This window comes from Astatotilapia calliptera, unplaced genomic scaffold, assembly GCF_900246225.1.
Source record: "Astatotilapia calliptera unplaced genomic scaffold, fAstCal1.2 U_scaffold_143, whole genome shotgun sequence".
Lineage (NCBI taxonomy): Eukaryota > Metazoa > Chordata > Actinopteri > Cichliformes > Cichlidae > Astatotilapia > Astatotilapia calliptera.
Window position 1 is genome coordinate 1 of NW_020535667.1, and position 25949 is coordinate 25949.

Consider the following 25949-nt stretch of genomic DNA (forward strand, 5'->3'; position numbering starts at 1 on the left):
TTTGCCTGGTGGATTCGTGCTTTGCCCTCTCAGGCGCCGGATGTGTTGGTTCTGGTGCGCTTTGATGCCGTCTGGTCGTTTTTTGATCACCGGTGGTTGTCCGTAGAGATGCACACGGCGGCCAAGACAGAGTTCTTCTCTCAGGCAAGGGGGCGATGCGCTGGAGCGTGCGTGTTGTTCTTGGGTCCACGCTGTCCGATATGATCGGGCTCTGTGTACATGAACTTAATGGTTCTCCCTCAGGATGTCTTTTGCCTGGTTGAAGAAGCACAGGAGGGAACAAAAGGAGGGGGAAGAAAGTAAAAGTGAAAACTGCTAAGAGTAAAGTAACAGCAGTGCAAGACATTTTTTAAGAGATCGGTCTGATCAACAGATATGAAACCAAAGCAAATGTTGGTGAGATGAACCAAGAGCCAGGAAGCGAGTGAGAAATCTAGAGAGGAAAAAAAAGTCTTTCAGATAACAGAAGGAGTGACAGGCAGCAGAGAGGAAGCATGACTGCATTATCCAAACATGTCTGTACTGTGACTGTGGTCCGGCTGTGAGGGGTTCGCAGGCCGATCTGTCAGAAACACCGACACTGAGATTGGGAGCCCACTACCTGGGGGATGATAGCATTACTGCCCACAGAGCCTCAAAGGTTAAGGCGCAGACACGCCGTGATGTGGATGAGTGGCTCTCTTTAGCACGCTTGTCTTGTTTGATGCACTTCACTGGGCTCACATGTTACTGATTCCATTCTTTACTCGCATGTTTTAAACGCTTAAAGCACTTTCACAGGTTTTGATATTCTTTTGAAAATTCATGTGAACTCAAGCTGTCAGAATTGTAATGTAAGCTTTGATAATTGTCCACATTTGTCATTTTGACGATTATCCGTTTATTTTAATGAATACAGCAAACAGAAAAAAACTAACAGATCAACAAACGCGGCTCCTAATGAGACAAAACCTGATGATGCTGCAAAATGCAGTTAAGTGAGAGGAGGCTGTAAAATGGAATAACTGAAAAAGTGGCAGTGTACAGAGGTGGCGTCCTCACCCTCTGGGTAGCCGTAGAGGTTGTCAACAAAGTTGGAGATGGTGTAGTCGAACGCCGCAGCTGAGATGCCGTCGTTGTCCTCACTGTCGTCCACAAACTTCAGCCCCTCTCCCTGGTTCACTCCTATCAAGATGTCATAGTTTAGGAGCTCCCCCTGGTGGAGCAAATAAGGAAGAACATGCTGAGTGCTGGGACAGAGCCTGTGTGCATCACAAGTCTACAACAGGAAGTGCAGCTGAAGCACAGCTTTGTGAATTGGCAGCATTTCATTTCCCAGTAAACAAAATAAAGATTAGCTGTTGCCATGAAATTCCTACTATAAACTGTAAATACTGCAATATATGCAGGGTTCATACACATTTTTAGGGTCAAATTCAAGCACTTTTTAAGCACATTCAAGGTCAATTTTCAAGCTTTTCCAGCACATTACCAAAAAAGAAGCATGTTTCACTTTGCATCACCTCAGTAAGACCTTGTAAAAATTTAAACAAATCATCTGAGGTCGATTTAAATGTCTTTTGTTCCCCTTTTGTTAAAAGAGCAGCACACAAAAATACAGAAAAAGGAAACGGTTGCCTTACATGCATATAGTGTACAAACTAAAAAAAACACATTCCTCTTAAAAATGTGCAAATGTGAACAAATCAACTTGTTAGAGATCTTCATCTCCACTGTAAATAAACAACAAGCCAGAGAACAAGAAAACTGCACCAAACACCACAAACACCAACAAATTAATGTCTTCTCATCAGACATTGAAGCTTCTTTCCTGTGTGACATAAAAAATAAGAGACCGATGTTTGTTTGTTTTTTTAACTAGTTAAGCACCCACGTTCAGTCATCCACCCATTCACGCACACATTCACACACTGGTGATGTAGCTACAGCCACCCTGGGGCGCCACCAGGCCCTCTGACCACCACCAGTAGGCAACGGGTGAAGTGTCTTGCCGGGTGAAGTGTCTTGCCCAAGGACACAACGACCGAGACTGTCCAAGCCGGGGCTCGATTACAAGGCGAACTCCTAACTCTTGAGCCACGATCGCCCAGTGGGGACGTGGGGACATTTCAATTTCCAGCAGGAAGCTCCCCCTTTTTGTTAAACCCTTTAGATCAGGGGTCGGCAACCTGCGGCTCTTTAGTCCTTATAGTGCGGCTCCGCGTGGTTTGGGGAAATAAATTAGCTGAAGTGTATTTTATTTATGTTAGTTCTTTTTTTAACTTGTAGTTCTAAATTGGAAGATTATTGTGATTTTGCAATATACAAATAAAATTATATTTTCTTATTTTTTCATCGCTCAAAATAAGCGTCACACTCGCGGAAGCCGGTGTACCCGGCGAAACGCCATGCATTTATCGAGCCTTTCAACCCCAGATAGGCCAATTATGGCTCTTTGGCTCTTTGGGTCTTAAAGGATGCTGACCCCTGCTTTAGATGAACAGAGTTTTTTAATTAAATACATAATCTTTAATAAATGTTCTCTTTTATAAAAAGTAGGATAATTAAAAAAACTTTTATTATACCTCTATTGAGTAGAAAAAAAACTCGTGTTTTCTGTTGTCTGTTATATAATATTAGTGATGTTTGTGACAATTAATTTCTTAATCGGCTGGACTAACCAATAGTCCACAACCAGGAAACACTGAAATTTTACGTTAAGTTTGAAAACAGTTTAAAAAAAAAACACCCCATTCCAAAATGTCTTGTGACAATCTCATTGGCTTAGGGAGTGATGATGTCATAGATCTTAAGAATCTTAAGTCCTTTGATGTTTTTCCTTAAGTAGGGGTGAGAAACAGCAAGTTTTAGTTCGTTTCAGCAGCATCTGTGTTTGCAGCCTACAAAACGTTCACCACAAGCTCTTCAAAGTCATCGTATAGAAACTCCAACATGTTTCCAAGGAAAAAACAACCAATTCAAAAAGATTACGCCGCCTCTCCTTCCTGGCGTGGCCGGCCAATTTCCCCAAATGGCGTCTCATCCTTCCAAAGGGCGTTAGAGGAGAGTAGGAAGGAAAACTACCTTCTCCAGAAAAAAATGCAACAAATTGAAGAAGACAAACTTCAACTGGAGGACAAATGTAGACGAATGGAAGCCCAAAATAAAGAGCTGGAAGACAGACAACAGTGCCAGCCGGACATAAAAATTATTAATGAGGGCTGGGGAATCAAGTTTGCTCAGAGCCGAGAGCAGATTGTGCACCTCATTAAAGAAAACAGGCAAAAGAGTGCAGAACTAAAAGAAATGACCAACCAGCTCCAAGACAAGAAAACGATGACTGATAAGATACAACGGGATCTCCAATACATGGACCGAAAAAATCGGCTCCTCCAAAGACAGCTCCATGAAGCTGTGGAAGAAAAGAAAGAATTCCTCCAACAGAAGGAAGAGCAGGACAAAAAGCAACGAGACATGCAGCACGAACTGAAGAGCATGCAGGAAAAATACCGCATGCTGAAAGAAAGCCTGGATGAAACACTGCGCCAAAATAAAGACCTTCTTCAACAGAAAGAGCAACAGCAAGAAAGACTGAAAGAAGGAAAACGTATCGTCCAGGACTTTGAGTCTAAAAATCTAAAACTGCAAGAGTTTTGTAATCAGCTGGAGGACAAAGCAACTAAAGTGGAAGAAGAAAAGGACAAACTGGAGAAACGCTGCTCACAGATGCAGAGAAGGATCGATCAGATAGCGAGAAACAACTCCGAGCTCGTTAAGGGGATTTTGGTGGAATTCAATAACTTGAAGCGTGAAAACACTCAAATGCAGGCGCAAAAACAACAAGAAGACAAAATACATGAAGACCTGCAGCTCACGCTCCAAGAAATCCAGAAAAGAAACGAGCAGTTAGAAGACAAGCACAAAGAGGTCCAACAGAGAAATGCAGACATGCACAAGGACAAGCTGATACAGGAGGCAACATCCAAACAACTCAAAGACAAGCTTGAAGAACAACAAGCAACATTGGAAGAGGTGGAACAAAGATGTGAGAAACTTGAAGAACAAAACGCAGAAACCATCGATGAGCTGAGAAATCTCATCCTGGAGAAAAAAGCGCTCGTGGAAAAGTGCATGAAAAAAAAGAAAAAATGGTTCCACTTGTTCCGGAGGAGAGACGCTACTGCTTCCTCACCTGATGTAGCCTCGTCTTGCTCCACCTCTGTTAACCCCCCCAACCAGTCCCGGCCGTTGACTGTCCCCTCCTGAGCCTGGTTCTGCCGGAGGTTCCTGCCCGTTTAAAGGCAGTTTTTCCTCCCCACTGTCGCCAACTGCTTGCTCAGAGGGGATTGTTGGGCTTTTCTCTCCTCTGCCTTGTTTCTTCATTTACTTGTTTAACTTTTTTCAACTTATCTAAATAATAAACCAATTAAATTTATCCTTTGAGTATTTTTCATCTCATCTTTACAGAATCTTTCCAAAACATTTTCAAACATTCAGATCTGTCTTTTATTTTCTTCTTGAAGCCTCATAAATGGTGAACTAAAAACCCGGAGGGGTTAGGTCATCATGTTTAGACTCATTCACTCCAAAATTATTTAGGCCAAATCTTTAAAACAGTGTCATTTCATACACATTTTCAATTCACTTCAATCGCACAAATGCAGAAATAATTATTTGCAGTATCTTATTTATTATGAGAATGTCATGCCTGATCATTTGTACCTACACCACCAAAAATGGGGGCAAAAGGGAGGAGATCATGTTTAATCGGTTATAAGAAAAGGTCAGAAATATAAGTGCCGACATGAGCAGTGTCCACAGAAACCTCTGACTCTCAGCTCAAAGCTCATATAAACCATTTCTACAACCAGCAAACAAACAAAGACACCGAACAGTTAAAAGAGCAGTGACGTCACCACGAATCTGTGGTCAGGTAATATCCATGTTTTGATTGATGATTTTCTGGAGTTAAATGTGAACCGAAGCATATTTTGGGTGTTATATGCTATTAAATACTTTTTAATTTATTTAAAAGTATTTAATAGCATATAACACCCAAAACATGCTGGGTGTGGAAATAAAAAAATCAGAATTTCCTCTGTTTGAGTCACAGTAACTTTGACATAGTAACATTTGCAGTAAGTCCTAAATGTTCACCTTTAAAATCACTCCCTCTGTTCATTTTGCCCACATCATGTTTCAGTGGTTGGCCTCAGGTTCTTCAGCTTCCTGACAGTCTGAAGTCAGCTGACAGAGTTTCACCTGCTAAATACACAGAAAATCTTGTTAAAGCCGCACAGTTTGCCCAACAGTAATATTCCCATTAAGCCCTTTCTAAACACTTTATAACAATGTGTCATCACTAAATTATAAACTTCTTCTCCAAATCTGCACGACTGCACTTAGTCACAGACTTTATTTAATTGTCCTGCGGCTGCTATCATATATTTTACCAAACAGTTCTTCTCACACAGTCACAGATATATTTCTCTCAATGCAAACTTCACTCATGTCTCAGACAGGAAACTTGAGTTTTTCTTTTTTTTCTGTCCCCACTCATTCAACTAATTTGCATATTGAGTCACATCTCGAGAAGTTGCCCTGACAACAGAAATGCATATTCAAAACATTGCTGCATAATTCAATTATTATTCTTTTATTTTTATTTCTACAGTCGTCACTTCTTTTGCTCAATCAGCTGGAAACCACTTCTAACTCACTATTTTAAACCTGCTTTAAGCTTCTAATCCCTGGTTGGTCCTCCCAGTCTCTTTTTCCTTGTCACAAAAGTCGCTCTATTGTCCTGCAACTTCCTGAGTTATTCCTCAGCTTCAGCCTTTAAGTGTGTTAAATCTACACCATTTAGCATTTATGTCATGTATTCACATTCATGAGTGTAAGCTGGTCTTCATTGCGTGTATGTTGTGTGTTCATATTAATATTGAGTGTAAGCTGGTCTTCGTTGCCTCGATGTGTTTTTATAATCAGATTTAATTCCTGCATCTTTGCGCTGAACTGTGGATTCAAACTGTCTCACTTCTGATTCTCTCCAAAAATAATTTCACATGTGACAATTTCTACATGTGTGTTTTCTATTTTTCTATTCATTTATGTATTATTAGTTCATTTATTTCTTTATCTCTCTCTCTTACTTTTTTTATTTACCTTTCTGTTGCGATGCTCTGGATGTTTCTAAACCCCACAAATGCAGTCTCACTGTTCAACCCAATTTTCCTATGCTGGCATCCTGGCAGCTGCACGCTTGACTTTTCTCAGTTCATGGGCAGTTATTTTGCGCCTTGGTTTTTCCACACGCTTCTTGCGACCCTGTTGACTATTTTGAATGAAACGCTTGATTGTTCGATGATCACGCTTCAGAAGCTTTGCAATTTTGAGACTGCTGCATCCCTCTGCAAGATATCTCACTATTTTTGACTCTTCTGAGCCTGTCAAGTCCTTCTTTTGACCCATTTTGCCAAAGGAAAGGACGTTGCCTAATAATTATGCACACCTGATATAGGGTGTTGATGTCATTAGACCACACCCCTTCTCATTACAGAGATGCACATCACCTAATATGCTTAATTGGTAGTAGGCTTTCGAGCCTATACAGCTTGGAGTAAGACAACATGCATGAAGAGGATGATGTGGACAAAATACTCATTTGCCTAATAATTCTGCTCTCCCTGTAGACTTTTGTCTTATCGCCTTAACCTCCATGGTCTAAAATTCTTTAAGGATATAATTTCTTTTAACCGGATTAGGGCAAATTTCATTTATCAAAATATTCCTGATCACTTTGTTTGTAAACCTGCTGTCACCAAATTCAACTCCAGCTATGCAGAGCTGCCTCAGTCCAGGAGAAATTTTAGAGTGCACAATATCTTCTTTTATCATTGATCTCAAAGGGACTGGGATGGCTTTCACTGGGGATTTATATCTCTTAGCAGTACATCTTACATCAAATTTCTCACAAAACGTCTCATGTTTTAGTAAGACCCCATTATCATCCATAAAATGAGCTACAGCCCAAATCCCTTTAGATCTCCATTCATCCACGTACACAGATTTCCTACACAAACGGATATACCTGTTGTTCCATATAGGGGTATTGTGAGGAGTAAAGCTATGTTTATAGATTAATTTCCAGTAGAGACGGACCTGCTGATGGAAAGCTGAGAGTTTAACAGGTAACGAACTGCAATCAAAGTCACAACGTAACAAAAAGTCTATTCCACCCATTTTGCCAAAAATCACATTGGGAATAATGTTCCAAAAGGAATTTTTGTTCCTAATGAAAGATCTTAACCATTTCAATTTTAGTACACCATTCATAACATCAAAGTCAGTGGCATTAGCCCCACCCTCTTCATAATTCTTAATCACATCATTTTTCTTTATATAATGACATTTGTTCCTCCATATGAACCTAAAATTAAGAGTATTTATAGATTTAATTAGTTTTGGAGGTATGGGCAGAGAAAAGGCTGGATAGATGAGTCTGGACAGACTGTCCATGTTGGTTAGCAAGATTCTCCCAAACAGAGTTATGTCCCTTTGCAGCCACATGTTTAAAATTGACTTACACTTTTCTATATTAGTACAGATATTCTTATTTTCTGTTGATGTCTTATCCTTGCAAATTACAATGCCCAGATACTTCACCTCTTTTTTGATCTGCATATTATTTATTGCTTGCAGGGGACACTCATGCAGAGCTAGAATTTTTCATTTATTAATATTCAGCTGTAGGCCAGAAGCTTTGGAGAAATGGTTGATCGCCTGCAAGGCTAAAGGAATCTGGTCCTCATTTTTTAGAAACAGGGTGGTATCATCTGCCAGCTGACTGATTATTATCTGTTCACCCATCACAGTTAACCCCTTAATGTGACTGTTTTTAATCAAAATAGACAACAGCTCAGCAACCATGATGAACGGAAGTGGTGAGCTGCTACATCCCTGCCTTATCCCTCTATTAACCTCAAACCTTGAACATGTACCATGTTCTAGCAAAACAGAGCTGTTAATGTCATTATATAGCATCTCTATAACATTGATAAATTCCTCTCCAAAACCAAAAGACTGCAGAGTTTTTAATATGAACGTATGTTCAACTGAGTCAAATGCTTTGTAAAAATCCAAGAACAGGATGTACCCTCTCTCTTGGATTAATTCACTGTATTCAAGGAGATCCAAAACCAGCCTAATATTGTTATGAATTAGTCTTCCTTTCAAAAAACCTGATTGTGTTTCACTGATAATGTTTGAGATGCCTTTCTTTAGCCTCTCAGCTACAGCTCCAGACAGGATCTTATAGTCAGTGTTTAGTAAGGTGATGGGTCTTAAATTGTCTAAAATTCTTTTATCCTTACCCGATTTAGGGATCAGGGTTATCAGCCCTTGTTTCATGCTCGGCATCACTTCTTTTTTCTCTATCGATTCCTTTAATGCATCAAACAATAAAGTTCTTAGGTCCTTCCAGAAGAATTGATAAAAATTAGTAGTGAGTCCATCTGTCCCTGGGGACTTGTTTAATGCCATTTTCATGACCACCAAATCCAGTTCCTCAATTTTAAGCTCTGAATCACACAGATCTTTGAACGGCTTGTCAATACATGGGATGAGATTATGAATCTTATCAAAGAAACTATCAGAATCAGCTGCTGAATATTCTGAGGAGTACAATTTGGAATAAAAAGTGAAGACTTCCTTTTCAATCTTTCTGAAATCTTTACATTCAGTCCCATTTATCAACAAGCTTGAGATTAGATTTCTCTGCTGTCTGCACTTTTCCAGCTTACTAAAATATGATGAGTTCTTTTCACCTGCCTCAATCCACTTGGCTCTCGATCTTATAAAGGCACCCTGGGCTTTCTCTAGGTAAAGATCGTCTAATTTAGTTTGTAACTCCATCAATTTATTCTTTTCTTGCACGTTTAGTTTTTCTTTACTACAGCACTGAGTTATTTCACGAAGTAAATTACTTTCATATTCCCGTTTTTCCCTGTTCAGTTCTTTGCAGAATTTTATAGTGAATTCTCTGATTTTGAATTTAATAAGTTCCCATTTCTGTATATTACCCACTACTGAGTCATCATTTTTTATATCTGTAATTTTATGTCTAATTTTATCACAATACTTGTCCTTATTTAAAAGGCTGGCATTAAATTTCCAATATCCCCTGCTACTACGTTTCATCCTTGTTGGTTCTAAGACAAGATCAATGAAACAGTGATCAGATAGGGGTGCTTTGGAGATTTTAGATGGTGAAGTACACCTCAAAATGTCATCGCTCACTAACCAATAATCAATTCTTGACCTGCTTTCTCCATTAGGTTTAAACCATGAATAATTCTTAACTCCAGGATTCAAACTTCTCCAAATGTCTGTAAAATTATTATCACTAGAAAAGTTCTCAATAATGTTATTCTGTTGCCTCCTTCCTAAGCGAGGAGGCCATCTGTCCATCCATTCATCTGAGGTCATGTTCCAGTCTCCTCCTATTAGGATGTAATCTGTGGGGTACATAACTTTAAACTCTGAAATAACATTTGTTAGATTTTCCAATAGACGTTTATTTTGACCTTCGTTATTATGTCCATAAAGATTTGTAACAATTAGAAATATACCTTCGCTCTTCAAGCTGCAGTTGACCAATGACCCTCACTATCAGCTTTATATGTTATAATCTCCCCTGGGAACTTATTAAAACAAATCGCCACACCTCCAGATCTGTTAGATCCACGACTGAAAAGAATCTTGTCTCCCCACTGATTAGCCCAAAAGGTAACATCGGCATCCACAGAGTGAGTCTCTTGTAAAAACAGACAGTGACATTTTTGCCCCTTGCAAAATAAAAAAAGTGCCTTTCTCTTAACAATTTCCTTCAAACCCCGAACGTTTAATGAACCAAAAGAAATTTTTGAGTGAACCATAATAAGAGTATGCTAAGAAAATAACTTTTTTTTTTTAAAAAGAAAAGAAAAATATATAAACATGAGTTTAAAATGTAACACTACATCAAGTCTTTCATTCAACGTCGACGATCCTCCGTCCTTCGATGTATCCATGAGGACCCCGGAAAAAGGCCCGTTTCCCAGCACGTCTGGCTTGTTCAATTTGCGGCCACAGCCGCCTCCTCTCTTCCCAGTCCTCCCGCGGCAGTACCTCAGCGAAGTGGAAACCGCCGTTCTTACAGACAGCCGAATCTTTGGTGCGACGCCAAATCTCCTCTTTCACATGTCTCAGAGCAAACAGAATGATGATATGTCGGACCTTGTTCTCAATCTTCTTCCCAACTCTATGCACCACATCCACAGATTCTTCAAGCTTTGATATCATATCAGGTGCGATCTTGCCAAGAATTCCAATAACCAGCGATCTGACACCTTCATCTCTTTTCTCTTCTAATCCTTTAATCCGGAGGCACCACCTCATTTTGTACCTTTCTTGCTCTCACACTCTCTCCTTGAGATCGTAGTTATCTTTGGTCAACTGCTCGTTTCGTCTCTCCAACTCTTTAACCTTTTGTTTACATTCTTTCACCTCCTCCGAGTTGAACTGAACCGCTTTGGCTAGGCTGGCTAGCATCGTACTAGCTTGCTTGCATTGCACACTCAGGTCAGCTAGCTGCTCGTCCACTCTTTTTTCAAGGTTTTTTCTACGTAGTCATGATCCGTTCCTTCTCTGCTGTCTTCCTTTCCATCACATGGCGATGTTGTTTCTTGTTTTTTGAGGTCGAGTTTGAATTTAGCAGGTTTAACTATACTTGGGGCAGTCATTTTACTACTTTCGAGTGGAAACAATAACGAACACAAAGTAAATTCTGGGACAAGTTCAACGAGCTCCTAATTCGTGCGACTGCTCAACTCGCCATCTTGCGCCACCGTCTCACTACTAGATGAACTTGTGACACACATCTGCAGCAGAGGCTGAGTGGCTGCTCTCACACCTGGAGCATCCAAATCGACCCACAAACACGCTGAAAGATGCAATGCCATCAATGTGGATTGTCAAGACTGAGAGACCTCTTCCCTCTGACCCCTCCCCAAACCCTCAAACCCTCCTACCCACCTCGACATACAAACTCTGTGTGGCTTCACGTGTTCTGTTGATGTTTACATGATCGAAATAACTTGAACACAAACACAAACAAACAAAGAGGAAGACCGCACCGGAAGGAAACAACTACAAGTCCCAGCATCCTCTGTGTTTAGGGAGCAGCAGTGAAAGTGAAAGCAGGAGGAGAAAGGTGGAGCTGAGGCAGGTGAGTGTTAACATGAATATGTTTCTTCTTATGACATAAAATAATTCCACGCTGTTCGTGTCTGTGGGTGAAATGTGAGGCCGGTCGGCTCCTCTGAGCGCTGGTTTCCTGTAAGTAGAGAGGAAGTGAGTTTAGCTGAGCCTCCGTTTAGTGTGAGAGAGCAGGAGGAGAGTGAGAGCTGTGCTGAGGCAGGGTGAGTGTTAACACCGCTCTGACATTACTGTGTCTCTGTGGCGGGAACAACAGGCTCCGTCAGTGGAGGCAAAAATAATCAGACTTTGGTTTTTCAAAGGAAACAACTTTATGTCGGAAGTTCCCGCACGCTCATTGGATAACGATGTGTCAATCTCGAGCTATTAGCCAATGAGCGTGCGGATTCACAGAAAGACCCGCCTTTATCACGGGACTTTAAAAACTACAATGGCGACAGAAACTCCGTGAGTGGAGTTCAGGGTGACGTTATGAAACTGTGACGTTTGAGCCACTTCCCGTTGATCGTGAAACTGATGGTTTCTGGTGTTTGGGTCTGTTTTTCTGTATTTATGCAGATAAAGTGTAAACTCAGATGAATTATACCATCAAATGTTAAAGGAAAATATCAGGATGAGTGTCTGTGAGCTGAGAAGGACGTGAAGCGAGCAGTTTATCCCAGAGCTGAAGCTGCTCTGTGTGCAGAGATGAGCTCAGATTCCTGCTGTGATTGATCAACAGTCACAGAAATGTAGACTTGTAGTTATTACTGCAGTATGGTCACAGCAGATACTGATAAACATGTATTATGAGGATGGATGATCAAGTTTCTCACTCTCTCCTTTAAATCTCAGTTTTTTCTTCTTCACAGTTTATCTGTTAATTTATTAATGAATAACACTGAAAGAGTTTCTGTTATATTTCCCCTTGAACATCAGCTTATTAGGGCGGCATTAGGAAATAGCCCCCCTCCAAAGAATGAATAAATGAATGATGATAATAATAAAATGATTCAAAAGCAGAGCTCAGAGTGGTAGAATGGTCAAACATGGCTCCACGGGTGGTTCAACTGCATTTGGTGACGTGACCAAAGCAAATCTTTCAAATAATCCCACCATCAACGGGATGTTGTCTCCTTTACTACGGTTACTTTACTTGGTCACCGTGTGAGTTTCTTTGAAATGAACCAAATTCTTTTATTTGTTGGTTGTTGCATATTTAACCTCTACAGTCAGGAAAGGAGGAGATGAGGCCTCAACAATGTTGGGTTGTAGCTGTGCTTCAGGTTAGAGTGAGTGTCCATGGAATAAATGTAAGTCAGTGAACTGGAAACATGACTGTGTTCAAACTTTGTTTCCTTTTTATAATGAGTCTAATCAAAGGTGGACAGAAGTATCTCCACTGTGACTTTTCTGTGTCACCATCAGAGCTTCTGCACAGTGTTTCTGCGGCAGATAACATTGCAGCATTATGGAGACATTATGGAGACAAAAAGAAAAGCGTCTGGACTTCTTTAAGTTAAACTTAAAGAAATCCAGACGCTTTTCTTGGACTGTTCAGTGTTGAGTCTCATTCACACACTCCCTCAGACTCTTCACACACTGATTTGCTGACATAAACACACTCCTGTGTGCTCTCTTGGCTTCACACACACACTGAGGACCATCTACAGACTGTGAGCTCCGTCTTCTTTGTCTTTGGAGCCGAACTCTGACAAAGTTAGGAACAAAACTTTCTCCAGCGTGTGAACTTTCCTCCTAGACTCAGTCTGAGCAGTCAGACCACATATTTCTAAAGCAGCACATGAAGGTGTGGCTCACACACACACAGGTGAAGGAAACAGCTGCAGTATTAAAAACTGCTTCACTGTCTACAAATATATGAACTGAATGTTTCTTTCAGGCTGTAAAAACCTTATTTATCCTCCATTACAGTCCTGCATTCAGAGCATTACTTCTGTTATATTAGTACATGTATTTTATTCTGATGAACACATGAAACTCTGAGCTGGATTGAATCCATTGAATCAGAGTCCAGGACTCAGACTAAACACACTGAATGTGTCCTGAGCTCGGCCGCTGTTCCACAGTAACTGCTGTCAGAGTCACTGTTACTGAGTTAGCTTAGCTAGCAGAGCAGCTAGCAGTTAGAGTATGAACTCTGTAAGCAGTCAGCTCGGTCCTGGACATGGTTACTGACATAAAGCTGCTCTCTGCAGCCATGTTTGACCTGCTGCTTTGTAGGACTACAGTAATGGAGGATTTGGAGGCTGAACTGGGCTCTGTGACACTTTTTGTAGTGAACTGATGAAAGCTGCGTCTCAGATGGATGTTAGTCCAACACATCAGACACGACCTCTGCAGCTCTCAGTTGATGTGCACATGAATGATTTGTGTTTCCTCTGCAGGTGAAGGTAGAAAGTGTGTGTGAGCTGATGTGAATTGAGCAGCATGGATCAGTGTGAGGACAGAGAGGAGGGAGTCCCTCCCTCTAAAAGCACTCTGTGTGGGGAACATGAGAGCCAGACCAAAGCTCAGAGGTGAGATGACCATCTCTAACTGTCCATGACTCTTCTCCATGTCACAGCTCAGCACTCACATCACTGCTCCATCATTATTCACACTCATACCTCTGTGTGTGTTGTTTTAAAGCCCAGAGCTGTGGGGCGTACCAGGCTCAGCTGGACATAACCCTGAAACTAATCCAGAGCCTGGACCTGAACCCAGCTGTGTTTCCTTAAAGAGCAACATCTCGAAGGGTGCTTTTATAAACTTTAAAGGATGTTCTTCTGCTGCTGAGAGGTAATGTGTGTCTAGATGTTGTTCCTGACTCTGTATTTTTGAATAAATCCTCATGTTTAATATCAGCTCAGCTCTTTTTCACACATTTCTATGTTGGTATGTGAAGCGGTGTGTGTTGGAGTGTTTCCACAAACACAGCAGTCAGAGTGGAAAGAGTGGATGTTGTAGGAGGTGTTTGTGTAGTGAAGAGGCTGAGTGTCTGTAGGACTCCAGCTGCTCCAGCAGGTGTCTCCTTTGTGCTTTGCTTCAAACACAGTGTAGGGAGGAGCTTCCACTCAGGTGTTTCAGGTGTTGCTGGATGGAGGAGGACAAATAGTTTTTCCCTTCAGTGACACTTCAGCAGCTCAATGTTCTGGGAGATGTTTGTCTTTATGAAGGTTTATGGATTCTTGTTCTTACTTTGGTTAAACTGAGCAATACATTTTCCATCTAACATTTAAAGTAAATTTCCAGGTGAATAAAAGATCTGCAGCTGCAGCCTCTGTGATGTTTCACAGTCTGAAAGTAACAAATTCAACCAGAGTTCAAACAAAGGCTTAATATACGTGTGTGTTTGATATAATGCCAACAAGTACAAACAGGTGTTCTTACAGGTCTTAATCACAGAGGTCTGATAAGTCTGGTGACTTTCACACTCAGCAGTTTTGCTGCCTTTTATTTTATATTGGCCTTTTTAAAGCCCTTCAAAGTCTCCCACATTCATACAGAGCTTTTAACACCAAACTCCTTTACAGTCCTTCTCCTCTCACACACGATCACACGACTGATTTGTCTGCAGCAGCTGTGTTACTGCTAGTATTTTATTATGTGTGTAATCTCCTCATATTGTTCCTGTGGTTTAGTTTGACTTCCTTCTGCAAACTCAGCTGCTCTGTTGCTGATACACGTCTCCATGAATATGATTGATCAGATGCTGCCAACACCATGTGTTTCATGTGAGCGCTCAGCTGAAACCCTGGGTTGACTTATCGAGTTAATAACAAGCTTCACGTGACTGTGAATGCTAAAGTGAATCCAGATAAAGGAAAGAGACCCTGCTAATGTTGGACTCACTTCTTAGTGTAGATCCCAGGAGGAAGTTCAACATAGCCATTCTTTGTGCTAGCTCGACCAAACCTGAGAGCACAGTGCAGGATAATGATCATCATCTGTCTCTGTCAAGGACATTTAAAATCCACAAATAACAAACATAATTATATTTGATCATTAAAAATATGTTTTCAATTAAAAAAGCATGAGCACACTGGTGGATTACAGAAACATGAAAACTGGTTAACAGTAAAGTTAATTTAGGTGTAAACAAAGTGTCAAACATACTTAAGTAGAAGGACTGATGTTTGTGTTAAAATACCCTCTTAAAGCTGAAATACTGATTCAACTTCTTTCTCCAAAAGTTGATTCAGTTCATCTGGACGTAGCGTTTTGTGGGAGAAACATTTCGTCTCTCATCCAGGTGACTCCTTCAGTCTCAGCTGACTGCAGGTTTCAATCTTATAAACAGGACATTTGCATGATGACTGAAACCAGCCCACTGAAGGAACAATGGGCTGTGAGGTCAGTTCCTTAATCTTAATTATGCAATTCTCATGACCATTGATCAACAACCACTGATCAATGGTCATGAGTACCATTCACAGAGAGTTGGGGAATGGCTGCTTTCCCTTTTCACGTAAATGGCCTCCTTGACTCCGCCTTCAAACCAGCGTTCCTCCCTGTCCGGGATGTTACATCCTCATCATTGAAAGAGTGTCCACTGGCCTGTAGGTGTAAATAGACTGCAGAGTCCTGGCCTGACGAGGTGGCTCTTCTGTGTTGTAGCCAGAGGTTGTTTGGTTTCCCCGATGTATAAATCCTGCCAATCGTCCTGCACTTAACAGCGTACACTATGTTACTCTGTTTGTGTCGGGGGACCCGATCCTTGGGGTGGACCAGTTTTTGGCGCAGCGTGTTTTGGGGTTTAAAAGCCACAAATCTTGGGATTTTTTTTCCAAATAAATAAAAGTTTTAACTTATTTGCAAGTCACTGCAAATGACTTGCAAATAAGTCATATATATATATATATATATATATATATATATATATATAAAACAATTCTGTAACTGTAACTTCGGTCGTTGCTGTGCTTTTTGGAAGTCGAATTTCCCAGAGGAACCCACCCGAGGGATTAATAAAGTTCTATCTTATCTTATCTCTTATCTTATCTTAAAAACAGAGATTATCGTAGCCATCGCTCTCTCGCATGGACGTGGCAGTCTTGCTGTCTGCTGCGAATCCTCCCCGTACCTCCGTGACCTCGTCTGGTATCTGCTCCCTCCTCTGTAAGAGACAGTAAAGGAAAACACGTCTCTGCCTAGTCTTGAAAATCGAATCTTATCATCCATTGTTCTTCTAGGGCCTCTTCTTCTTGTGGCCTCAGCTAACTGCTAATATTTAAATGGCTAACATTAACATGTGTGCCAGCCAGGTTCACATTTATGATGACCTATGATTAATTAACTGATGTTGAACCTGGAGCTTTACTGACCTCTGAAATTCCTCCTAAAGTGTTATTCAGTGTTGTGACAGTCAGCTGCTTCAGCTGCTGCTGGGATGGGCTGTGGCAAAGAGAACAGAGAAAATCCAAATCAGAGTTTTTCTCTGAATTAAAAGGAAACAACAATATATTCTACATGGTGAAACTGATGGTTTATGGTGTTTGGGTCTGTTTTTCTGTATTTATGCAGATAAAGTGTAAACTCAGATGAATTATACCATCAAATGTTAAAGGAAAATATGAGGATGAGTGTCTGTGAGCTGAGAAGGACGTGAAGCGAGCAGTTTATCCCAGAGCTGAAGCTGCTCTGTGTGCAGAGATGAGCTCAGATTCCTGCTGTGATTGATCAACAGTCACAGAAATGTAGACTTGTAGTTATTACTGCAGTATGGTCACAGCAGATACTGATAAACATGTATTATGAGGATGGATGATCAAGTTTCTCACTCTCTCCTTTAAATCTCAGTTTTTTCTTCTTCACAGTTTATCTGTTAATTTATTAATGAATAACACTGAAAGAGTTTCTGTTATATTTCCCCTTGAACATCAGCTTATTAGGGCGGCATTAGGAAATAGCCCCCCTCCAAAGAATGAATAAATGAATGATGATAATAATAAAATGATTCAAAAGCAGAGCTCAGAGTGGTAGAATGGTCAAACATGGATCCACGGGTGGTTCAACTGCATTTGGTGACGTGACTAAAGCAAATCTTTCAAATAATCCCACCATCAACGGGATGTTGTCTCCTTTACTACGGTTACTTTACTTGGTCACCGTGTGAATTTCTTTGAAATGAACCAAATTCTTTTATTTGTTGGTTGTTGCATATTTAACCTCTACAGTCAGGAAAGGAGGAGATGAGGCCTCAACAATGTTGGGTTGTAGCTGTGGTTCAGGTTAGAGTGAGTGTCCATGGAATAAATGTAAGTCAGTGAACTGGAAACATGACTGTGTTCAAACTTTGTTTTCCTTTTTATAATGAGTCTAATCAAAGGTGGACAGAAGTATCTCCACTGTGACTTTTCTGTGTCACCATCAGAGCTTCTGCACAGTGTGGAGAAAGATCCAGAAGCAGAGCTGGACTGCAGACAGCCAGTCAGAGCAGCTGTGTACAAAGTAAGACTGAACATCTGTCTGCTGATGGACTCATTTCTGAAAACTGGACTTCTTGTGTTGTTCAGACATTGAAGAGTTTTCTTTCTCTTTAGTCTCATTGTTTTTCTTTCTTTCAGCAGATGTTGGTCTGCAGGAGGTTTTAGATGAACATAAGATCAGTCTGAGGAGGAGATGTGAACGTGTGACTGAAGGAAGTGATGAAACAGGAAGTAGAACCCTCCTCAACACCATCTACACTGAGCTCTACATCACAGAGGGACAGAGTGAAGAGGTTCATACCCAACATGAGGTGAGGCAGCTGGAGACAGCTTCCAAGATGGACGCCCTCCATGACGCTCCAATCAGGTGCCAGGACATCTTTAAAGCCTTACCTGACCAACAGAGACCCATCAGAGTGGTTCTGACCAACGGCGTGGCTGGTGTTGGAAAAACCTTCTCAGTGCAGAAGTTCACTCTGGACTGGGCAGAGGGCTTGGAGAACCAACATGTCAGTGTGGTGGTTCTGCTTTCATTCAGGGAGCTGAACCTGATCAGAGATGAGCAGTACAGTCTTCTGGAGCTGCTCCATGTTTTCCATCCAACATTACAGAAGGTCACAGCAGAGAAGCTGGCTGTCTCTCAGCTTTTGTTCATCTTTGACGGCCTGGATGAAAGCAGACTTTCATTGGATTTCACCAACAGGAAGCTGCTGTCTGATGTCACACAGAAGTCATCAGTCAGCCAGCTGCTGACAAACCTCATCCAGGGGAATCTGCTTCCCTCGGCTCTCGTCTGGATAACTTCCCGACCCGCAGCAGCCAATCAGATCCCTCCTACATGTGTTGACAGGCTAACAGAAGTACGAGGCTTCACTGACGCCCAGAAGGAGGAGTACTTCAGGAGGAGATTCAGTGATGAAGAGCTGTCCAGCAGAATCATCTCCCACATGAAGACATCCAGGAGCCTCCACATCATGTGTAGTATCCCAGTCTTCTGCTGGATCACTGCTACAGTTCTGGAGCACATGTTGACTACAGAGCAGAGAGGAGAGCTGCCCAAGACCCTGACTGACATGTACTCACACTTCCTGCTGGTTCAGACAAAGAGGAAGAAGAACAAGTACCATGAGGGACGTGAGACGAGTCCACAGGAGCTGACGGAGGCTGACAGGGAAGTTCTTCTGAAGCTGGGGAGGCTGGCGTTTGAACATCTGGAGAAAGGAAACATCATGTTCTACCAAGAAGACCTGGAGCAGTGTGGTCTGGATGTGACAGAGGCCTCGGTGTACTCAGGAGTTTGTACAGAGATCTTCAAAAGAGAGTGTGTGATCTTCCAGAAACCAGTCTACTGCTTTGTTCATCTGAGCATTCAGGAGTTTCTGGCTGCTGTCTACATGTTCCACTGTCACACCAGCAGGAAGACAAAGGTGCTGAAGAACTTCTTGGGACAAAAATACAACGAGTCCTCTCTGGATGATTTCCTGAGCAGAGCCATGGAGAAATCCCTCCAGAGTAAAAATGGCCACCTGGACCTGTTTGTTCGCTTCCTTCATGGCCTCTGTCTGGAGTCCAACCAGAGACTCTTAGTAGGTCTGCTGGGTCAGACAGAGATCAGTCCAGGAACCATCCAGAGAGTCATCAACAACCTGAAGAAGATGAACAGTTATGAAATCTCTCCTGACAGAAGCATCAACATCTTCCACTGTCTGATGGAGATGAACGACCTCTCATTATTTCAGGAGATCCAAGAGTTCCTGAAGTCAGAGAACAGATCAGAGAAGAAACTCTCTGAGATCCAGTGCTCAGCTCTGGCCTTCATGCTGCAGATGTCAGAGGAGGTTCTGGATGAGTTGGACCTGCAGAAGTACAACACATCAGAGCGGGGACGACAGAGACTGATTCCAGCTGTGAGGAACTGCAGAAAGGCTGGGTGAGTCCAGATGTGATCATTAACATCATTGATCAGTGTAGGTTAGTAGTTTAATGTTGAAAATAAAATCAGATTGTAAGCACAAAGTGTTTGTGTCCGTACGCTGCAACCTTCCACACCATTCCTTTATTGTACAGACTCAGCAGCAGCTCCATGGATCCCAAATCCAAGAGTGGAGAACAGATTTGAAGTGTGTCACATCCATGCAGTCACAGCTGTTTCCACCATGTTTCCACTGATATTAATCCTGTTCAATGACACGTTTCATATCAGTGAATATGTTCTTTAGGACGTCCACTGACATGTTTAAGTGTCCTGCTGGAAATCACTCAAATCATCCATGAAATCCATGAAAAATCCTTTTAGTGTTTCTAACTTCACCCTCTGTCCTCTCTCTCTCTCCATCCTCCTCACTGCTTCTTTCACTGATAATCACACAAACATCGTATTCAGCTACAAAATAACACAATAATATCATCTGATGATCATTATTATAAGAGCAGGATCCATATTTGATATCAGAGTAACACACTGCTTGGTTATGTGCAGTCATCATCAGTGACTGTGGGTCAAACAGAAGCTCTCTGATTGGTTGCTGACCTTGGTCACCTGTCCACTCTCACCTGTTTGTGTTTGCTCTCTCTTTGCTGTCTCCATCCTCTCTCTCCTTTCTCTCCCTCTCTGTCTTTGTACGTCACTCAGGTCCAATGGAAACAGTGACATTTACAAACCAATCAAAGACAAACTGATCCATGTCAGGTTATAACAATATTCAAAGTGAATACAGGCTGCTGCTGGACACAGACAGGTAACATCATTTTGACTTGCTGTCACCTGGATCTGGACTCATAAACACTGAAGCCCTGAACAGGAATACAAATCATTTTCTGCCAACTAGCGACACAGCAGCAGATAATGGCTCAGAAAGCTCAAATGAGCCAATCATTTCTGTGTTTAGTTCCCCTGAAATCAGATCTGATATCAGCAGCTCTGAGTTCATTCATCATTATTGTCCAGTGATGAGATTTCTGCTCCGTTTGGTAACAGTCAGCAGGTTTTTCCTGCGTGTGGACGTGAACAGTCGTACCTGACAGCAGGTAGCAAACAGAGATCATCTTTCCAGCTGGAACTCTTCACTGAGCTGAACTCATTCAAAATGTTCTGGAGTCAAAACAGGAAACAGTCCAAATGTGTGTCTTCACTCTGACTCTGGATCAGATCTCAGTGACAGACTGTGGACATTATGGAAGCCTAAATGTGACACCATCTTCCTCCTTCATCTGCAGATTAAAGCCAAACAAAGATTCTCATTAAAAGTCTGCAGGTCTGAGAGAGACTCAATCGTTGTGTCATGTCAAACACAGTAAGAGGAGCTGAAGCACAGATGTGAAGAGCAGATTCATCAGATTATGACCTCACTCTGTTTTGTCTTCATATACATTCAGTCTGTGTTTATAATGCAGATTTTCTGCTTTTATAATAACACATTTTATATTTTCTATCATCACAGACTGACTAACTGTGGACTCTCAGAGTCTCACTGTGAAGTTGTGGCCTCAGCTCTGAAGTCCAACCCCTCCCATCTGACAGAGCTGGACATGAGTTGGAACAAGCTGCAGGATTCAGGTGTGAAGCTTCTGTGTGCTGGACTGGAGAGTCCAAACTGTCGACTGGAGACTCTGAGGTGAGTTCACTGACTGCGGCTGTTGTTGTTTTTCTATATTTCAGGTCTTTGATGTTTGAAACTTTCTTTAGTTCCTAAATGTTCAGGATGTGTCTGAAGACAAATGTGACGAAGTTTGAGTGCTTTCAGAAATGTTGTCTTTCCAAACGACTGAACAACAGTTTTTCCTTTTGGCTCCAAACAGAAGTGACAGACTTGAGCAGGGTTCATTTAAAGGCTGACAGAAGTGGAGTGGTGACGGGGAGATGTTTGACAGGACAGTGTTTCAGCCTCCACAGGTTCATGTTGTGCTCCATCAGTCAGTGAAGATGAAGTCAGTGCTGATGAGGCTGTAGAGTGTGTGAGGGATGTGAATGAGGATGATGAAGATCTGATGATAGCAGATAAAAACAGGCTGCAGAGACTTTGAGCCATACAGGGCACACAGTGTGTGTACAGAACAGCTGAAATCATTATGGAGGCCTCACTGGGATATGGAAGCATCACAGTACAGCTTCAGTGAAGCATTAAAGTCTCTGATATGAGATGAGAAATGAAGCAGCCAGAGCTTTTTCATGAGTGGAAATCCACTGTGACTGTGAGCTGCTGCTACAGCCTCCAGATTAGCCAGCAGCTCATCCTGCTCAACATTTCCTCACCAACTTTAATGGAAGTGTGATGTTTTCAGCTGGAGTGATGGTCAGGGTGGCCTCCCTCTCCTCTTCTTCTCCTCTTCCTCTTTCATTTGTAAAGCCACTTCTGCTGCTTTCATTCATTTGGAAGTCCTGTAGCTGAGTTTGGGAGAGACTAACAGCCTCGGCAGCAGAGGGGAGAAAGGCTGTAACACCACCACTTTACTCTGTTCTACCTGTCACATCATTTTATCAGGAAACAAATATGCTCATGTTTTTACTATGTTTGTCTTGAAGATGTAAGAAGATCACATGGTGCTTTTTATTATTGTGTTGGTTTGTTTGCTGTCTCTTGGATGGAGCCCAGCTGTGCGTGGCCCCTGGGCCTGTGGTCAGAGTGTGTGCTGGATAATCCGGCCCAGGATGAGGCCAAACTGACATGGGATGAAATGTCTGTCACATAATTGAGCTTTGTGATAAATGTACGACTTTAATGTGAAACATTCAGAGTTTTTTCTCTTGTTGTGTTTGTTTGAAGCTGCTTCCTGTTGGCTTCAGCTGTTTGGAGTTTCCATTTTCTAAACTTCTACATTCTGAACCTTCTTCAGCTCTGGCCAAAAATAAATGCATAACATCATTTCAAATCAGTTTAAAGGTTTATTGCAAGAACACAAAACAGAAAAAATTAAAGTTCATGTATTGTGTGTTTGAGGAAACCTCACAATGTCACAGATGAATATTTGGTGTTTATTTGCTGGTTTGTCGGTAGCAGCTCCTTCAAAGAAGTCTACCACACATCTGTTTGCCCAACGCCAGTGATTGGTCACCGGTCCAAACAATTTGAACCATGTTGGTTTCCTTTTGTGTTGAGTTTGACTGATATTTGCTGGATAGCAAAGTTTTAAAGCTATGCAACCTTTATCTGCACATAACAGTTAAACGTGTAGATCATCTTTATTGATAATATACATTATTTATTTATGAATACTGTTACACACAGAATAAGTTAATGTATTAAGTTAAACTGGCTGAAATTTTTGTATTATTCTTGAGATTTTTTTTTATTGGCCCTGTTTATTACAGGCCAGGTGACCCTTTAGGGGTTTAAATGCCAGATGATGAAACACTGAATGATTTCAAGCTCACACTTTGTCTAATAAACTTACATCTTTCATTCTTTATACAGATTGAGGGGCTGTGGTTTGTCAGAGATCAGCTGTGATTATCTGGCAGCAGCACTGAAGTCCAACCCCTCCCATCTGAGAGAGCTGGACCTGAGTGACAACTACAAGCTGCAGGATTCAGGAGTGAAGCATCTGTGTGGTTTCCTGGAGAGTCCAGGATGTGGACTTGAAACTCTGAGGTCAGTCAGCATGTTTTAGTTGTGCTGAGATGAATATGATGTGAAAGTTGTGCTGACACTAAACTGCAGACATCAGGCTGATATTATACTGATCCACACTGAGGATCTTCATGGTAAAGTCTGTTTTCTTCTTCTCTGGTTTAGTCCATTGACTGCAGCAGAACAATGTTCACATTTCAAACAGTGAGACTCAACGTATGGCCCGCGGCCCACACGCGGCCTGCCCACCTTTCCTGATTCAGAGAGAGGGGACCCTGATTAACTGTGTAGTGTTCTTCCTCACAGTTCTAAGTATCAGACACAACAATGAATAATCCACAGCTGACTGTCTTTAGCAGGTCAAAGGTCACGGCACACAGCAGACAGTGGGAAATATTATAACTCTGATCATTTATCAGCACATATCCATATGTATAAAAACAAAGCTGACACTGTGAGACTTGATCAGAGGTGTGATCATCACAGCAGAGGCCTTTGTGTCAAAGTCACTGAGGATCAAACAGAAACACATGAAGCAGATTTTCCTGTTCTGGCTTTTTATAGCAGATAACCTTCAAAATATTCTGCAGTCCATCAAAAACTGAAGCAAACCATGAATCAACATGTGAACATGAGCTGATGCTGCTGAAGTGAAGCAAAGTTACAGAGGTTTGATTACAGACACAGCTGAGAGTTTGTAATCTGTCATCATTTTAAAAGGTTTACATTTCTTCAGTATATCCACATTTGCAGCTGGTACCTCAACCTCCACTTGTCCAACACAACTGCTGTCCACTGCCTCCATGACATTGTGATTTTGCTGTTGGTCTTCTGTCAGATCTTCATCAATCACTTCTGCACGGGGCACACCTTCAGACTCTGCAGCTGCATAACGAAAGCCTGTAAGATAAAATTAGACATAAGGTAAATGTACACCAATATTCCAATGACAGGTGTGTGATTCATCTGGAAGTTATGTGCGGATTAGTGTACAGTGATAGCAATTTAGTATGTTTTTAGAGGGGGGGGGGTTGTTTACCTCCGATGGGTGCTCTTTTTCGCTTCCGTTGCGTACGCCTTGAGTGCCGGTCCGAGTCTGATACAGGTATGTCGTCATGCCCCATGTGCAGTGTTGGTGCCCAGTCTGGATTTGTTACATCCATTTCATATGCTGGTTTGCCTGCAATAATGCCAAATCATAAGCTACTCAGTCGACATGATGTGGTTCTGCAGCATCACACATTAGCATGTTTTATCTCATTATCTATGACCTCAGCACGTTGAAAATAACACTAAAAGCCTTTCAAGAGTGATATGAATTAATTTAGAACTCACCGGAAAGAAAATGCCGTGAGCAAACCAACAAAAAGCTGGGGATTGCAGAGAACTCGATATCCGCTCGTCTCACCGCTGCAATCCAAGCCTGACGTCTTTGTTTAGTAATATCGGATACATGGGATCCCTCACGTTGCCTCCAGGATGGAAAACGATGAAAAGAGAGCCCGTTATCCAGCTTCTTGCCTTCACGATCGTGTGATCTAACGTTGCAACCGACAACACAACACGTACGATCCATAGCTGAAATGGTATCCTTTGGCTGGCCTACTGTCATGGCGGAAGGGGGCATGGCCCATCTCCCGTGACATCACGCTCCAAAGCCCTATAGGTGGGAAAATGTACCATGTCGACCAATCAAAAATGATATGGAAACATGACATTTGGTTGTTTAGCAAAAGGGGGAAGTTTTAGGAGTGACCGGCAAGAGAGAGCGAGTGAGCGAAAGAGAGAGAGAGTTTTGATACGTGAGAGATTTGTGACGTTTACCGTGTTTGGTCTCAAGTTAGTTTGTTGTCTTGTGTATTTAGTGTGTAGCTGTTGTTTTGTTTTGTGTGTCAGTTCTACTAGTGATCGTCACAGTTGCTGCCTTAAAGCCAACAAAGGCAGATTGCAGTGTAAACGCTGAGTGACACACCTGCTGTCAGACCTGCAGGTTTATCCCTGTGCTGTTCTCATATGTGTTAGAGTGACACAAACTATTGTTTGACACCTGATTGTTCTGTAAATAGTTTGAAATGATTATATGAAAAACGTCTGAGCCTTGGCTGCATTTTTTGGTAAATAGTACCATATAACTTTGTTGTTTGCAAAACGTGTTGCGTAATTTTTACATCACCGCGATGATCTATGTGAATATAACTGTAAATACTAAATATTGAATATTATTGTGCAGCACGTAAGATCGACAGAGTGACCGAGCCCCAGGCTGAGAGGCCAAAGGCACCCCACCCCCGAAGGAGCCCGAGCGAGCCCCAGGCTCCAGGCCCCGACAAGCAGTACCTGGACGCCCATCCCCGGACACAAAGAACCACCAATGCACCGATGTCTGAGGGCGTCTGCCACTGGCAGGGGGAGTGGTGGGGGGAGATAGGCCTCCATACCTTGGAGGGCCTGAGATGTCCCCAGAGAGGTGGCGTCTGATACCCAACCTGACATATAGAGACAGACAAACAGGCACACACAGATACAAACATCCATTCCCACCCTCATGCTCTCATATGCACTTACTCAGCAGCAGGTAAGCGCATAGCCCCTCCTGATAGCCCTCAATGTCTACGTGGATTTAAAATTGAGAGGTGGGCAACGGCGCCAGGGGTGAGGTTGTACACCCTGATGGTCTTCTGGATGCCGTGTAGCGTGCCCACCCCCAAGGTCCTATGTATGTGTTATGAGAGTGTGA

General features: G+C 42.0%; 2 protein-coding genes across 2 annotated transcripts; both read left to right on the top strand.

Moving 5' to 3' along the window:
• The first annotated feature begins 3129 nt into the window (after positions 1-3129).
• LOC113017535 (trichohyalin-like) lies at positions 3130-4245 on the top strand. The gene has a single exon (XM_026160684.1). The coding sequence runs from the start codon at positions 3130-3132 to the stop codon at positions 4243-4245; it is 1116 nt and encodes a 371-aa protein (XP_026016469.1).
• A 9483-nt stretch (positions 4246-13728) lies between these two features.
• LOC113017536 (protein NLRC3-like) lies at positions 13729-24897 on the top strand (the record flags this gene model as incomplete). The annotated part of the gene is made up of 7 exons (XM_026160685.1): positions 13729-13754; positions 13867-14016; positions 17591-17667; positions 17784-19575; positions 21086-21259; positions 23057-23233; positions 24051-24897. Coding segments are annotated over 7 exons (2451 nt in total), but the record flags the coding sequence as incomplete, so codon positions are not given.
• Positions 24898-25949: the final 1052 nt, after the last annotated feature.

What these genes read in the sequence shown, in the direction of transcription:
- LOC113017535 (XM_026160684.1), top strand. Translation starts at nt 3,130, where the DNA reads ATGGAAGCCCAAAATAAAGAGCTGGAAGACAGACAACAGTGCCAGCCG.